The 14541-nt window shown below is 52.3% G+C and overlaps 4 protein-coding genes across 4 annotated transcripts; 2 read left to right on the top strand and 2 right to left on the bottom strand.

Moving 5' to 3' along the window:
* Positions 1-405: 405 nt before the first annotated feature.
* Positions 406-1492, bottom strand: B0T23DRAFT_435329 (uncharacterized protein; the record flags this gene model as incomplete). The annotated part of the gene is made up of 2 exons (XM_062840528.1): positions 1236-1492; positions 406-1163 (listed from the first exon to the last, which is right to left on the bottom strand). Exons 1-2 carry the CDS (start codon positions 1393-1395, stop codon positions 406-408), a joined length of 918 nt encoding a protein of 305 aa, XP_062697597.1. The 5' UTR covers positions 1396-1492.
* An 841-nt stretch (positions 1493-2333) lies between these two features.
* Positions 2334-4373, bottom strand: B0T23DRAFT_30658 (uncharacterized protein). The gene is made up of 2 exons (XM_062834387.1): positions 3940-4373; positions 2334-3864 (listed from the first exon to the last, which is right to left on the bottom strand). Exons 1-2 carry the CDS (start codon positions 4160-4162, stop codon positions 2831-2833), a joined length of 1257 nt encoding a protein of 418 aa, XP_062697596.1. The 5' UTR covers positions 4163-4373; the 3' UTR covers positions 2334-2830.
* Positions 4374-4718: 345 nt separating this feature from the next.
* On the top strand, positions 4719-7072 carry B0T23DRAFT_350688 (uncharacterized protein). Its single transcript, XM_062836059.1, has 3 exons — positions 4719-5657; positions 5762-6548; positions 6625-7072. Exons 1-3 carry the CDS (start codon positions 5052-5054, stop codon positions 6840-6842), a joined length of 1611 nt encoding a protein of 536 aa, XP_062697595.1. The 5' UTR covers positions 4719-5051; the 3' UTR covers positions 6843-7072.
* A 1855-nt stretch (positions 7073-8927) lies between these two features.
* On the top strand, positions 8928-13912 carry B0T23DRAFT_30610 (uncharacterized protein). The gene is made up of 2 exons (XM_062834350.1): positions 8928-9664; positions 9739-13912. Exons 1-2 carry the CDS (start codon positions 9181-9183, stop codon positions 13761-13763), a joined length of 4509 nt encoding a protein of 1502 aa, XP_062697594.1. The 5' UTR covers positions 8928-9180; the 3' UTR covers positions 13764-13912.
* The last annotated feature ends 629 nt before the right edge of the window (positions 13913-14541 follow it).

Raw genomic sequence — 14541 nt, 5'->3', positions numbered from 1 at the left:
AAAGGTTCAGTTGCCTAGGAGTGAGTCTTGGTGCGACGATTGACCACGTTGCCAATGTCAACCTACGACCTAAGACTGTACCTCGAGTATCGCGCACCCGGCAATGTGCTCACCTAAGGGAACCACTCGACCACTTGACCACTGGGCCCCCGCTGTGGTATTGATGCCGGTAAGGGGTCTTATATGGCACATTCTTGAGCATGTCATCCGATATTTGGGATGGCGTCATTGAAAGCAGACAACAGCGTCTCAGGCGTCACTATCAGATAGCTGGGACGACCTACAGTCGAGGGGATGGGACATCTCGATTACGATTATAGGTTATTAGGTAAGTTACAGCCAACTTCAGTCGTTTTATTCACTCCCCCGCGTCCAGCCAGAGCCTCTCCCAAAGCATGAGTCAAATCAAAGTGCAAACAACATGGCAGCCACCAAGACAAGACCAAACGCATGCATCCTATTGTGGGAAGCTGAGGAATGCGCATCCGGGCAACCAGTCTCCATGATCATGGGATAGAAAGTGGGAGTCGGCGGGATTTCAGTCGAAGTTGCAGTCGCAGCTCTGTCTTGAGCTTCATGAATAACTGGTACCTCGATGGTCTCGGGCTCTTCTAAGCTTGCAGAAGCCTCAGAGCTTCTGTCATCGAACAAGGGTGCCTGCGCGCCTTCAGACAGGTTCAAAGCGGCAGGTAGTGTCGCATAGGTAGTCTTCTCGGCAGATGAAGGCTTCTTGGCGGAATCCAGAGGTGTAAGGAAGGTGGTCCACGCAACCGCGTCAAGCTGAGTGTTCTCCATCGTGTCGCCGAGACTGAATCTTTCGGGGTTCAGTGCTGCTATCTGCAGATCGAGCTCATCCTGCGTGCTGATGTTGCTGCTATCGAGGAGGAATGTGAAAACGTCGCCGTACTCTAAACTTTGCAGATTTGACGGACTCCACGCAAAGACTGGCTTGTTGTCTTCATTGTGCAGCTCATAGACCCGATAAAACCCGTGGGATGTCTCAAATTTTGTCGGAACAGCAGATGGCTTCAGGCCGGTTTGAAGCCACAGGAGGTTGGAGTCCACGCCGTCGACAATGGTGTCGTAGGGCTGGATGGTGACCACAGTGTAGGAGGATCCGGACAGAGGCTGAAATGTGCCCAGTCTTGGGGGTTGACTGGTGACTGTTGGGAGACGGGAAGTCAGTTATCATATACTCAGCAGCAAGAGAACATGTTGCTTTCGACATGACTTACGGGTCACATTGATGTCATGAGGAACTACCTTGTCCCCAAAGTGCATGACGAGAGGGCCGAAAGGGTCTGGAATCGAAAACCACGAGGACTTGTGAAGTGGGCTGGCCATCAAGATCGCAGCAGTTGCCACAAGAGCAGTCAGGGTGCGTAGAAGAACCATGATGAAGACTGAACAAGAATATGTATGATAACAGTATAGAGAATGGTGAGAGTAATACAGATGTCAACGACGAACCAAAGTAGAATGGTGTTCTGGTTTGGAGAGAAGACGGAAGAGGAAAAGTAGAGCGTGAGAAAAAGGAGGACAGGCCCAGTTTATGTACCCCCTCGGTATCCTACCCAATGGCCTGACGACTCAGCAAAATAGTAAATAACCACTTTCCCTCGTTGCATTGAAGAGGTGCCCTTGGAGATGGCAATTGTGAGCAGGAGACACCAATGAGTGGATACTTGTAGGGAAAGACACTCCGTGGGATAAACGTGCCTTACAAGAAGTGTGCTTGCTGACTTCCGCATCTACCGCCTCGTGATCCAAAGCATGTTGAAGGAGCGTTGAATGCTGCCATGAGAAAGCGACTTGATGAGATCGTTCCAGAACCATGACAACGATCAAGTCATCGGGAACAATGGCCGGTCGTCATTCATCTAAGTTGTGCTCTCCTCATGTAGCTGAAGGTTGCTGAAGATATGAATCAGACCTGTGGAGCGAACTGGCCGCATTTTCGTGATTCTATCCACAGAGCTTCAATATGTGTGCAGTGTGATACACGTCTCATGATGCCGACACGCACTGCCTTTCCATGATTCCCTTAGTGTGGGAAAACAACTGAGTGGAAAGCATGTACGTCTGGTCCCTGCCTGCCTCGGGGACTTTCTACCAGAAGACCGTGACTTCCTCGCATGTGGGGAAGTATGAGAGGAAGTTACTGCCAAACTGCACGCTGGTGGCGATCTCTGACTTGGGTAGGTAAGGTAGGTAGGTAGTTAGGTCGGTGCCTCTGGTGGGCGCTCTTTTCCGTCAAAGCTGCGGTCTGTTCGGTCCCGACGCGAACTTTCAGCTGGAAAGCACGGGCAAGCCCTCATTCACAGCAGCGACACCTAAACAAAGAAATAGAAGATGGTAATATCGGTTGATGTGTAGGTACCTATGTACCTAGGCAGGCAGGCAGTAAGGGCCAAACATGGAGGATATCAACAAGACTTCTGTCGAGTTTGCGACGAAGATGTTATGTCAGAGCACATCCCGAGCAAGCGGAATGCTCTAGTGGGGTGCAGTCGACGTTTCTTTCCTCGGCGGTCATTGTACACTAATGGAAGGGTAACTTCGGAATGGCTCGCGCCTCAATCACAACGATCACCACCATGTACCTTCTTCATACCCACAAGATCCAATGTCACTACTCTTGTCCAAATTTCCATTTCCATAGGAAGCGGAAACTTCATCTTTGGACATGTCCTTGCCCCAACCTCCTATCTGGTCACATCCACCTACCTCTACTGTGGTCCCGCCTCGACACGCAAGCAAGTCCAGGTTCAGTGGCAGGGAGTCACGGCCCAAGTACCCAGAAAAGCAAGCGCTAGCCAGCCATGCCCTTTCAATCATCATCGTGGTGTCGTTGCCTTCTTCGGCCAAAAAGGCCCAAGAACTTCTTTTCTTTGATTTCAGCCTTGTACGGTCTCAACGGGTAGAGGACAGGAACGTCGTATTCATCCGAGTTGGCCTCGGGTATGGTATGTTGAGCCAGCCATTTCCGGTCGGACATCTCTCCAAGCCTTGTGCTCCCAGAAGCAAATGACATGAAGGACATCCGATTGCGCATCGCCGCCCCAAACTGGCTGTGTCGTGGATGCGATCGAATTTGCACTACGTGTTCTCCCGCTGCTGGTGGAGGAGGAGGAGGAGGTGGTGGTGGTACGGCTACGGTGCTTTGAGACTGCTGTTTCGGAATCGTCTTTTCTTTCCTCACTTTGATTACCTCCTCAGCTCGTGGGGACTTTCTCTTGTGTTGATGAGCGGCAGACACTGAGCTCGCAGTGGGATCGCCCATTTCGGACGTCATAGTGCTTTCCTTGATCTTAGAATTAAGTCTTTCTTTGCTCGCTCGTGCCTGATCATTATTCTGTGGTGGTTTCTTCTTATGCCGACCGGAGGAAGAAATCGCGCTTGCGGCTGGGTTGCTGACTTCTGCTGGTATACTGTCCTTGGGACTTGACTTCTGTTTGCTCACTCGCGCTTCCTCCTCAGCTTGCGATGGTTTCCTCCTCTGTCGACTAGAGGTAGAGTCAGAGATTGAGCTTGCAGTCGGGTTGTCGGAGTGACTCTTTTTCGGTAGAGAGGAAGCCAACTTGGACAGAGGAGGATGTTGCCGTCGAGCTCGCGATGAAGGCGAAGAGGCGCGTGTGGGTTTCGATGACATGGACACCACCGACCTGCTTGTGCGAGAACCTCCTAAGCGACGGGCTAGGTTGTCAATGGTCTTGATGGCCTCGTTTTTTGACGAGTTCGAAAGGGACCTGAGTGCGTCGTAATTTAGAGCCGGGGTTTGCTTGTTGCTTGAGGCACGGAGCAAACTGGAAATTGCTGCTTTGAGTCTCTTCAGTATCCCATCTACCGCAGATACAGAACGGGCTTGAGGCAGCTGTCAGCACATGAACTTTGAATGCAACCGTGCTCCTTCCACCATATTGGAATCTTATATCCTACCATCACCCCTCTTCAAGCGGCTGCCCAACTCGGCTAACCTGATAGAATAGGCACGCTCCACCATTGCACGATCGGCTTTCAAGGATTTGCGCAGATGCTTGTTCTGCGCGTCCACCTTGACGTTCCCATCTTCTCCGTTGGCATCGTGCTTGTAGGCTTTGAGGAGGGTTGCGCAGTTGGAGTACGTCTCTAGTAAGGCCGTGATGCTATCGTCGAATACCATTTTCTCAGTTGAACGGTAACAATGAAACTTGGGTTTAAAACAAGTTATCGACAACTGTTGAATGACTCAATCCTAAGGTTAAGTATTCAACATCAAAGGTTTCGACGTCGGGCATTCAGAAGTCAACCCAAGCGGAACCGTGAATAGAGACTCTTGGCTTTGAGGCACGCTTAAGACCCCAGGCTGCGGGGAGCACTAAGTGCTGTTTAGGTATGGCTTTCCTTGAGCTCCCGTTCGCAGCCGCGCTTAGAAACAGAATATCGTAAAGGTGAACAGCCAATCGAATTCTGTAAGCCAGCACAGTGTCACCGCTGGTTACCTCTAGGCGCCTAGACTACTGCGTAGTAGAGTAGACATGTTGAATATGCGATTGGAAGCCAGCGGGAATGGCACACGGCTGGAGTCACACATGGGTGTCGTTATGTAGATGGCCCAATTATCTATCCTGAAGTACCCTAGTAGTTCACTACCGTATCGCGAGGCATGTCAATAGATAGATTGATTCAAGCTGAAGTCAATTCCGACGTTTGGTTCTTTGACCTCGTTCGGGACGACTCATGGATCCCCTGAGGACAGCTGGCAAGTCAGCCCTGCCAGGTGTGAAGATAGGCGGCCATCTGCAAACCCGCCCGCCCGGCAGGCTGTGGACACCTGCCTTGGAATGCCTGGGCTCAGTTCGCTAGGACGGAACGCTCCAACAACATCCAAGCATTTGCCCCAGAGGCGTCAATGCCCTCCCTGTACATAAAACAAACGCCAAACAGTGCCGTCGAGCGAAACCGGCTGTGGCGTGGGGACTCACTTCTTACAAAACAGAAAGCACTCTCAACTTCAGTTCTCTTGTCCAACCTCGCATGTTGGCTTTTTTTCTTTTCCACCTAACGGCAAAATGCGACCATCTCCGGAGAGTCTATCCGTTCTACCTTTGGTAATCGGTGTTGTGCTTTCCCCATCAGCCGTTGATGCGGCCGCTTTTCGGCACGCTGGACAACCCGCTGGACTCATCGACACTGCGAACAGCGACGACCTTTATCGAGGCGCGCGCGGGAGTGCTTTGCCAGGGTTGCCATGGCTACGCGAAAGCATTTCTGAGATCATATTCGGGCGCCCATCAACTAAACACAGCGACTCCACCTCACCCAGCTTACCGCTGTCCCAATATCGAGATGACGTTGTGGTACGCTTCAATGTTACAAAGCCAACAGATCAGGTGGTTCTGGCCCAGGCCATCAAAGCAAAGCATTTGGACGTCTGGGCCTCCACACCACAGTTCGTGGATATTCGACTAGAGGAGAGTCAGCTACGCCCATTGCTCAGACTTATTCCGTCTTCAATGCAAAAACAATGGAGCGTTCTGATTGCTGACCTTGAGGAAGCCGTTCGGGCGACATTTCCCACCAAAGGCGAGACAACAGAATACGGAGATGCAGCTGAAAGCCTGGATGCTGTATACACGAAAGGAAACATCTTCTTTCACGACTACCAGCCCTTATCGGTTAGTCCTCTAGCATGTGGTTCAATGTCATATGTGGACATCGAGACTTTCAGCAGCTGCGACGAGAGAATCTGAGTGACACCACATGAGCTAACGTGCAATAGGTTATCACAAGCTGGATGGCTCTCATGGAGACCATGTTTCCATCTATAGCCAAGATGGAGAGCATTGGAAACTCGTACGAGGGAAGACCCATTCACTCTTTCCGCATTGGAGATCACAGCGGCGACAACGCAAACAATGGCACCAGGAAAACGATTCTCGTCACCGGCGGGCTCCACGGCCGTGAATGGATATCGACAAGCACGGTGACGTACCTCTTGTGGTCAATAATCACGGCCTATGGAAAGGAGTCGATGGTCACGAAGCTCCTCAAGCACTTTGATATCATCTTCATTCCCGTGGTCAATCCAGATGGTTACGATTACACGTGGAAGACTGATCGGCTGTGGCGCAAAACAAGACAGCAAACCAAGGTGTCTTGGTGCCACGGCTTTGATCTCGATCAGGCTTTTGGCTCTGTGTCGGGCCAAACCAACTTTCAAGTCGACCCGTGTTCAGAAAGTTATGGCGGTGACAAGCCGTTCCAAGCAGTCGAGGCTACCCGCCTGGCCGACTGGGGAAGAAACCAGACTGAGAACGGTGTTAAGTTTGTCGGGTTCTTGGACTTGCACTCGTACTCGCAGCAGATTCTTTTCCCTTACACCTCCACATGCGATGAGGACCCACCGAACCGCGAAAATCTCGAGGAACTTGGCGTTGGTTTGGCTAAGGCCATCCGGCTCTCCAGCGGGAACTTCTATACGGTGAGCTCAGCATGTGAGGGTACTACTACCCGTCAAGATGCCGCGAATGAGGCCACTGGTGGCTCAGCCATTGACTGGTTCTATCGTAAGTTTTCTATCCATCACTTCTAGCCATGACGTGGCGGGATGTTCGGAACAGCATATGCTGACATGCAACGCAGATGAACTGTACTCTCGGTATAGCTACCAGGTCAAACTCCGTGATACCGGCATCTATGGGTTTTTGCTTCCAAGATCGCAGATCATACCCACTGGAGAGGAGATGTTGAATGCTCTGAAATACTTTGGTGACTTTTTGCTGGGAAACAATGGGATTGAGAGTATCTCGAAGGCGAGGGAGCGCACCTCGCATGATAAGGACAGGGTAGACCTTAAGTGAGTGTGTCGGATGATAAGGTAGTGTGTTACACACTCAGAATGGGGGCATAATCAGGCGTTCTATACCTTGGCTACAGATGGTTTTCAAATCAACACAGTTATCCTTGCACGTACCTATGCACCACTCAGTCCCTAAAGTGAACATTGTCATTGTGTTCAGCGAACAAGGAAGACAGTTGTCTGGTTCAAAGCTAGCTAGCTGAAAGGCCGATGAGGCGTTATTTGGGAGGCTCAATAAGTAGTAAGCACACACTCATCCTCACGACCACGCACAATCTGGAGCACACTCGGTATCAAATGGGTTTAGGTCGAGGCGGAAAGCCTCGTGGCCGAGAAGCTAATTTGCAGACATTTATTCTTGGCTCTGCAACCTCGAACGGCGTGGAGCCCTCGTTAGCGAGTGTGTGGGCAGCGTCCAAAGTGGAGGAGGACGTGGGAGGTCAGGCAGGGAGAAGGGCCCAATGAGCGGATGAACCCCCCTCATTTCATTCACGCCCAGCGCAATCCCGAGTCACTGGAGCACCGAGTTTAATTTGGGTGATCAAGATTGAAATTGGCTTCTGGCTTTTCCGGGACAATCAGACTCTGGTCAATCTTGGACCGACCTTGGGACGTGGAATACGACCTCAACATCCGCGACGACTTGTAGGAATTCAGCTGGCAGCGGTGCGCATCACCCATCATGACCACTATGTAGTATGTTCATTCTCTGGGGCTTGTTTTTCTCTACTCGCCAAGTTGGGGACATCAGGAAGGCGATTGCTGCTTGATGCCCAATTCCGGACATTGTGTTGTTGAGTGTGACAAACACGGTTGATGGAGAAAAAGAAAAGGAAGCAATCTCCAGATGACAGTGTAATGGACATGAAAGAAGACTGGAATTGGATTTTGTGATTTCTGGACTCATCAGTCTCAGAATGGAAGTGGCACCCTAGCTGGGCGTGGTGGGGTTTTTTGACGAGACCCAGATGGAGCCGACTCCACCATGGCCACTTTATCGAGATCCACTTGCCCTGGGGCCTGGTTGAGCTTTGGAAACGAGGAGTTGCCAGAAAACGAAACCGAGTGACCAGAACTCAAAGTTGCAACCGAACGAACGACGGAACTTGCATACCTAGGTACTACTACACTACCGGGCTTAGTGGGCTCCAGCCTGCTTCCATTGAGCGCTTCCTTTCCACTCACGGATCGTTTTGGGCTTCCATCGCATCAGCCGGCCATCTTCCATCTTGTTTTTGAATTCCGGCCCTGGTCCCAGTCTCCCCTTTTCCCCAAACAGCAAACAATTTGACCTCAGTCTGACACCACCTCTGCACATCCGTACCTTACCTTAGCTGCTTGTCACCTTCTATGTACCTGGACCTTGCCTACAAACGCATATCTTTCCGAGTTCTTTCTTTGCACAATATACCTTTTTGTACCTGCTACTACCTAGCTACCTACAGCAACCACCTTGCCTGTTAAGATTGCCAAAGTCTTGTTGTACCTCACATACCTAGCAACCGAACCTCTCGCTTGTGTACGCGTGTACCTCCCTCCCTCTCCGTCTTACACCTGCCCTTCCTGCAACGCACCGAGAACGAAGTGCATCGAAACCGAAAACTGCAGCAGAACTAATCCTGCTCAACGTCAACGTCGCTATCTCACTCCATTCATTCGGCCATTAATTACCAATTACCATACCTTAGCTGTCTAGGCCAGACGATCAAGACCAAGTGAGCAACTGCCTGAAGCCCTTTGCGACCTAGCTTGGCTTTCAAAGGTGGCCTGGTGTGGCCCCGGCCTGGACAACCGAACCGACATTCGACCGCCCTCCCCGTCATCCCATTCATCCCATTCGTGTCTCTCCCCGCTCACTACCCAAAAAAAAAAGGGATCATTGATTACATTCGCTGACGCTTCCACCACGTCCCGAATTTCGCCCAGACTCTTGGTAATTCCTCACGTTCTTACAACCATCTCCCCCCAACATCCTGCCACGTCCAGCCGCCAGTTAGCATCCATACCCAGACGAAGACGAAAGCCTACGCCTTCGATTCGAAATACCTCGCTCGGTCTTTCTACACCACTTCACGGTTGCGCCCTTCCTTTTCGCCACGGCCGTCCATCATCCCTTGAGCGCGTTCCACGATAATCGTTTAGCGACACCCACCACCCGCCCGCAGCCCGCCGTCGTCGTTTTCCGTTGCGCATCTCCGACCACGCTTGGTGCCTTTCGGTCCGTCGCGAAGCCGGGCTGATTCTCTCCATCATAGGCCATCATTGACACAACAATAGGATTAATGGGCTGGCTGTTTTACCCCAACTGAACGCAACCGATACTTCAGGGCCCGCCCTCCATGCATGCAGTCCCCGATGGATCGCGACGGACGCAGATTCCCATAGCCATGCCCTTTCTGCGACGCCGCGGTAACGCGGGCAGCGAGTCTGACATGCGGCGACACACCATCCTTGACAGTCTTCCCGTACCGCCTGCCAATGGAACCCATTCGCGACCCGGCTCCGCCACCGACCTTCCGGTTCTCGTAACGACGCCAGAGGACGGAGAGGTCCCCCTATCAAGCGTTTCCGTCTCGCCCGTGACCCCGGTGACCCCGGCGACGCCAGTGATGCCCACTGGTGATCTGGAACCGACAATGTCAAGTACTGCTCCCCAGCCTACGGGCGACCCTGTCGACCACTCCCTGTCCCCCTCCGTCCCCGCAGAGACCCCGAAATCCAAGCGCTTTTCCATGTTGAGGTTTCGTAATGCATCCGACTCTCAGCTAGCGGCAAAGGCAAAGCTCCAAGCTGCCTCAGAGAAGCCGCCCCCTCTTCCGCGTCGTACGTGACTTCCCCCATGTGCCACTTAATTGTATTCGCAGAGCAGCTACTCATGCCCTGTTTCTAAACTGTAGCTCCCGAGATCATCACCACCGCGCCCACCCTCGAACCCGTAGTACCGAAACGACGACCCTCGAGGATGGGATTCTCCAGCCGGTTTGGTCGCAAATCCGGTGAACACCCCATGATGGAACAGGTGGATGAAACGAACGAAGATAGGACCTATCAGCGTCGAAAGAATGTGCGAACAGCTGGTGGGGACCAGGGAGGGAAGCAAATCACTTTCGACGACTCGAGACGGCCAGTGTCCTCGCATCACGCGCCTCCCGCATACGGCGACGAAAGTACGACGACGTTGGCACTTCCCATCAATCGATTATCCGAATCATCGAGGTCAGATGCCAGCTCGGGCGATAGGGTATATGGAACCACGACGACGACCACCCATACAGTTCACACCACAACAACCTTCTTTAGGCTCCCGCGCAGGAAACAGAAGCAGCCCGAATCTTTGTTCCCTATTGCACACCTCCAAAAGAAGAACTTGGCTGAGGACTCTGATATGTCGACCTCCTCTCACGTTGCTGAAGGTTCAAACGCGCTGGCAAGGTCACGGTCTACCACCCACTTGACACCAACTCCATCTCGGCCGTCAACTCAGCATGGTGCTACAACGCCCCCAACAGGTTCTTCTACTCTGTTTTCCAAATCGAGCTCACCAGCAACTGCTCTGTTTCGACCAAGCTCACGGAATTCCGGTCGCGCGTCGCCTACACGGGCACAGCTGCATAGGCGAGGTAGGTCCTCGACCCTGAGCTCCCTAGGTAAAGTCTCGCCAAGAGAATCCGCGGAGGATTACCTCGCTCCTCCGGCAACCGCCAGGGCGTCCATGTCAACAGGCAGGAAGAGCTTCGGGGATCTTCTCGGCCTCGGTCGATTACGTCAGAACTCCAGCTCGACGCTGACCCAACAAGGAGCCATGACTCCCATAACGCCAGCGTCGGGCAATTCAAAGAACAATTCGATACAACTTCCAAGGGACTCGATTATTCTACCAGAACGTCGTGAAGATGATACACCGGGAAAATATCTCGAGCGATTGTTGGAGGTTGTCAGTCGGAGCGTTATTGCTGCAATTGTCTCCAAGGGTACAGATCAGTTTTCGCAGGCCGTTCTCCGAAGCTACATGCGCAGCTTCAGGTTCTTTGAAGATCCGATGGACATGGCTATCCGTAAGCTTCTCATGGAGGCGGAACTGCCCAAGGAGACTCAACAAATCGACCGCACCCTACAAGCGTTTGCCAACCGCTATCATGAGTGCAACCCTGGCATCTACGCGACTGCGGACCAAGCATATTTCATTGCTTTCTCATTGCTGATCCTGCATACCGATGTGTTCAACAAGAATAACAAGCACAAGATGCAGAAGGCAGACTACCTCAAGAACACGCGCGGAGAAGGCGTGTTTGATGAGATCCTGGAGGTGTTCTACGACAATATCACTTATACGCCGTTCATCCATGTCGAGGATGATCTGGATATCAATGGGGAGCGTATCATTGCTCACAAGGCGAAAAAGAAGTCGATCTTCCCCCATACCGCTCCCGATCCAGCAAAACGTGTTGCCAAGGAACCGATAGATCCTTACACTCTGATCATCGACAATAAGCTGGACATCCTAAGGCCTACGCTGAGGGATGTGATGCATCTGGAGGACCCATACAGTTACCTGGGGACGGCCAGGACGCTCAACATGAAAGAACTCCACAAAACCTTCTTCAAGACTGGCGTACTGCAGATAGTGTCAGCACGATCACGGCCAGACGCATTCATGTCTGATCAGACAGCCAACAACCCGCAAGACGCACATCCAGGCATCGTTGACATCAAGATCACCAAGGTGGGTATCCTCTGGCGAAAGGACACCAAGAAGAAGAAGACAAGATCCCCGTGGCAGGAGTGGGGTGCCATCCTTACTGGAGCTCAACTCTACTTCTTCCGCAACACCACTTGGATCAAGCATCTTATGCACCAGTTCGAGGACCACGTCAAAAGGGGTCATGACGGTGATCCATGCATTTTCAAACCGCCTCTGGAAGAGTTCAAGCCCGATGCGTTAATGTCAACAGATGGTGCCGTGGCACTTATGGACTCTAGCTATAAAAAGCACAAGCACGCCTTTGTTTATGTCAGGCACGGCGGGTTCGAGGAGGTCCTCCTTGCCGAGGATGAAAACGAGATGAATGACTGGCTGGCCAAGCTCAACTACGCTGCTGCCTTCAGAACATCCGGAGTGCGGATGCGGGGCGTGGTGGGGGCTAATCTCGACGGGCAAGGGCGCAGAGCCATCAGGAGGCTCGACACGGGCTCTCAGCGTATACAAACACCAACAGGAGAGGTTTCGGTATCACGAAGCAAGATTGACCACAAGATGGCGCAAGACATACTGGCCGCTCGGAGGGCGATAATGCTACAGAAAATTGCCGATGCCAACGAGAAGCTCTTGCAGACAGAGAAGACACTGGAAATGCAACTTCGGAACTCGAGGCACCTCCAAATTCTGGCACCGATTCAACCCAAGACGCGTGAGCAAATGTTGCTATCCGCAGCGCGAATGGCAGCACAGCTGAAGTGGACTCGAATGGAGATTTGGAAGCTCAAATGTCACCGAGACATTTTATTGATGGACCTCGAGGAGGAGCGCGAGATGTTGGGCATGCAAGCTGAGACTGCTATCGGCGCTTTGACACCCAGCAAGGAGCCTCTCACTAGAGAGGATACAAGAACCAGTCGCAACTCGGGTTATCCGCAGAGTCCTCAGTCTCCTGTTCAGTCCTTGATGGGCAAGGTACCTACCATTGTCAAGAAGCCAGACGAAGACTCTCCGCAAGCTGACGCCTTCCAAACACCGCCAACTAGTGCCACTGGCCCAGCATCCCAGCAAAAGGAGGTAGAGAATACTGACCCCCGCAAGAAGTCGGTGTCTAGTGCTGTATCTTCCAGCCGCTCCTTGGCAGCAACCCCATCAAGAGGCTTGACAAGCTCGGGCTCAACTTCGGAAAGCAAATTTGACCAGGACGAGATTGATGCCGAAGAGCATGACCTCTTGGCGCAAGCCGGCTTGCTCGAGTCTGCTCGTCGTGGCTCAGAACAGAGGCCCCCGAGTTTGGCTACAGATACGGATGGTAATGCTCAGTCAGAGAAGGAGAAGCACAAAATCCGCCGCAGCTTTCAACGCACTCTTCGCGAGGGCGCCGGCCATATCTCCCATCACCGCAGCCGGAGGGGTAGGGATTCTGCCAGCGCTAGCGTTGTGTCAGATGAGGCCAGCCAGGAGGGTCCTGACGTACTCGTTCGCAGCACTGGCTCTTTTGTGGTACATGGCAAGAAAGCTTCGGTCATCAACTTTGGCACGGAGCTCCAGTTGCAGAACATGTCCCCGGAGGAGCGCATCCGTCACTGGAAGCAGCGCGATGACGCGTCGATTGCCGAGAGCACCGAGCGTTTCGGTTCGGAGAACGGTGGCAGCCGTGACCAGGCCGTCGCGGAAGGGTCTGACTTCCGGTCCATCCTGACTGCCAGGTCAGCCTCTCACGCGCGCCGTGAGCACCGCGGCTCCGCCGCCAGCGCTAGCACTGCAACCGCTAAGAGCTTCAGAGATCTGCACAGGAAGTACTCTGCCTCTCAGCATGCGACAACAAGGAGTGTTCCTCCTTCGTCCGCGAATCTGGCCATTCCTTCGGATGAAGAGAGTGATGCTGCCGTCAGCTTTTCAGACGGCCGACGGACGCCTCTTCCTCCGATTGAGGGCGAGTTGGAGCCAAGCGAGGAGAATGACGGGCTCCTAGGGCGACATGAGATGCTGAACATGACGCCGCCGTCCAGCAGCCGTGGTGAGAATCGCGAAACGGTCTTTTTCACCCCGCAGTCAGCTCCTGCGGCTACACGAGTTGTTTCTCCGTTACGAAGGGGAAGTGAGGAGGGTAAGGAGGTCAGCAGCAGCGATAAGGACCATCGTCCTGCGTCGTCATCGGCAGCGGCGGCTGCGACGGACGTACTACAGGAAGGGGAGGAGTTGGTTGTGAGCCCACCACTATAAGAAGCTATCAATGCTTGATTTTCTCTTTGTTGTCATGGTTGAGGCGATTGTTGGTGTTGGTGCTGGTATTGCCGTGGTCGTTGTGTAAAAAAAAAATACCCATCTGTTTCAGAACCACATTCGCTCGCTCGATTATGATGATGCGTGCGACAGTCATCCATACATACATGATTCGAGTATATCTTATTAATATATCCTTTATGAAAAGAAGCTTCCAAAAACAAACAAGCCTGCATATTACGCGTCTTCCTCAGACAGACTCTTCCTTTCTTGTCCCTACCTACCTACGAAAGCAAGCATGATAGAATACCACCATTTCTTCGTCCAAGACTCTCTCGGGCTAGCTGTGCAACAATTCCAGCGCGGTCTTCTATTCTCTACTCATTTCCTTTCACAGCTTCTCAACTTCAGCTTTCTTAATACGTATTGGCCATTCTCTTATTGGCAAAATTTTCTTCTTGTGTTTCGGCAAGAGGCTGCACATGACACTACGAAGTATCTTTTTAAGTTGTCTGGCCCCCGCGTTTCGGGCCGACCCGTTGCGGTTTTAATCCTTCTTCTTTTGTCTTAGTTGTTTGTGTTGCACATGTTTGGCGGGTGGAATTATGATCCGGGGAGGTTTTGTAGTTTCTGTGTCTGCGTCATGTGGGTTGTGTGAGAATGGACGAAAAAGGTCAAAGTTGGTGTGAAAGAGGCGGCCCGGGGAGATGATACCTACCCATCCATCAAATTGTCACTAGTTTAGAGAGTGAAGAAGGACGAGAATGGGATCAAATAG

The sequence above is a fragment of the Neurospora hispaniola genome, assembly GCF_033458365.1.
Source record: "Neurospora hispaniola strain FGSC 10403 chromosome Unknown B0T23scaffold_1, whole genome shotgun sequence".
Classification (NCBI taxonomy): Eukaryota; Fungi; Ascomycota; class Sordariomycetes; order Sordariales; family Sordariaceae; genus Neurospora; species Neurospora hispaniola.
The sequence above is the reverse complement of the archived record's forward strand: the minus strand, read 5'-3'. Positions and strand labels throughout refer to the sequence as shown.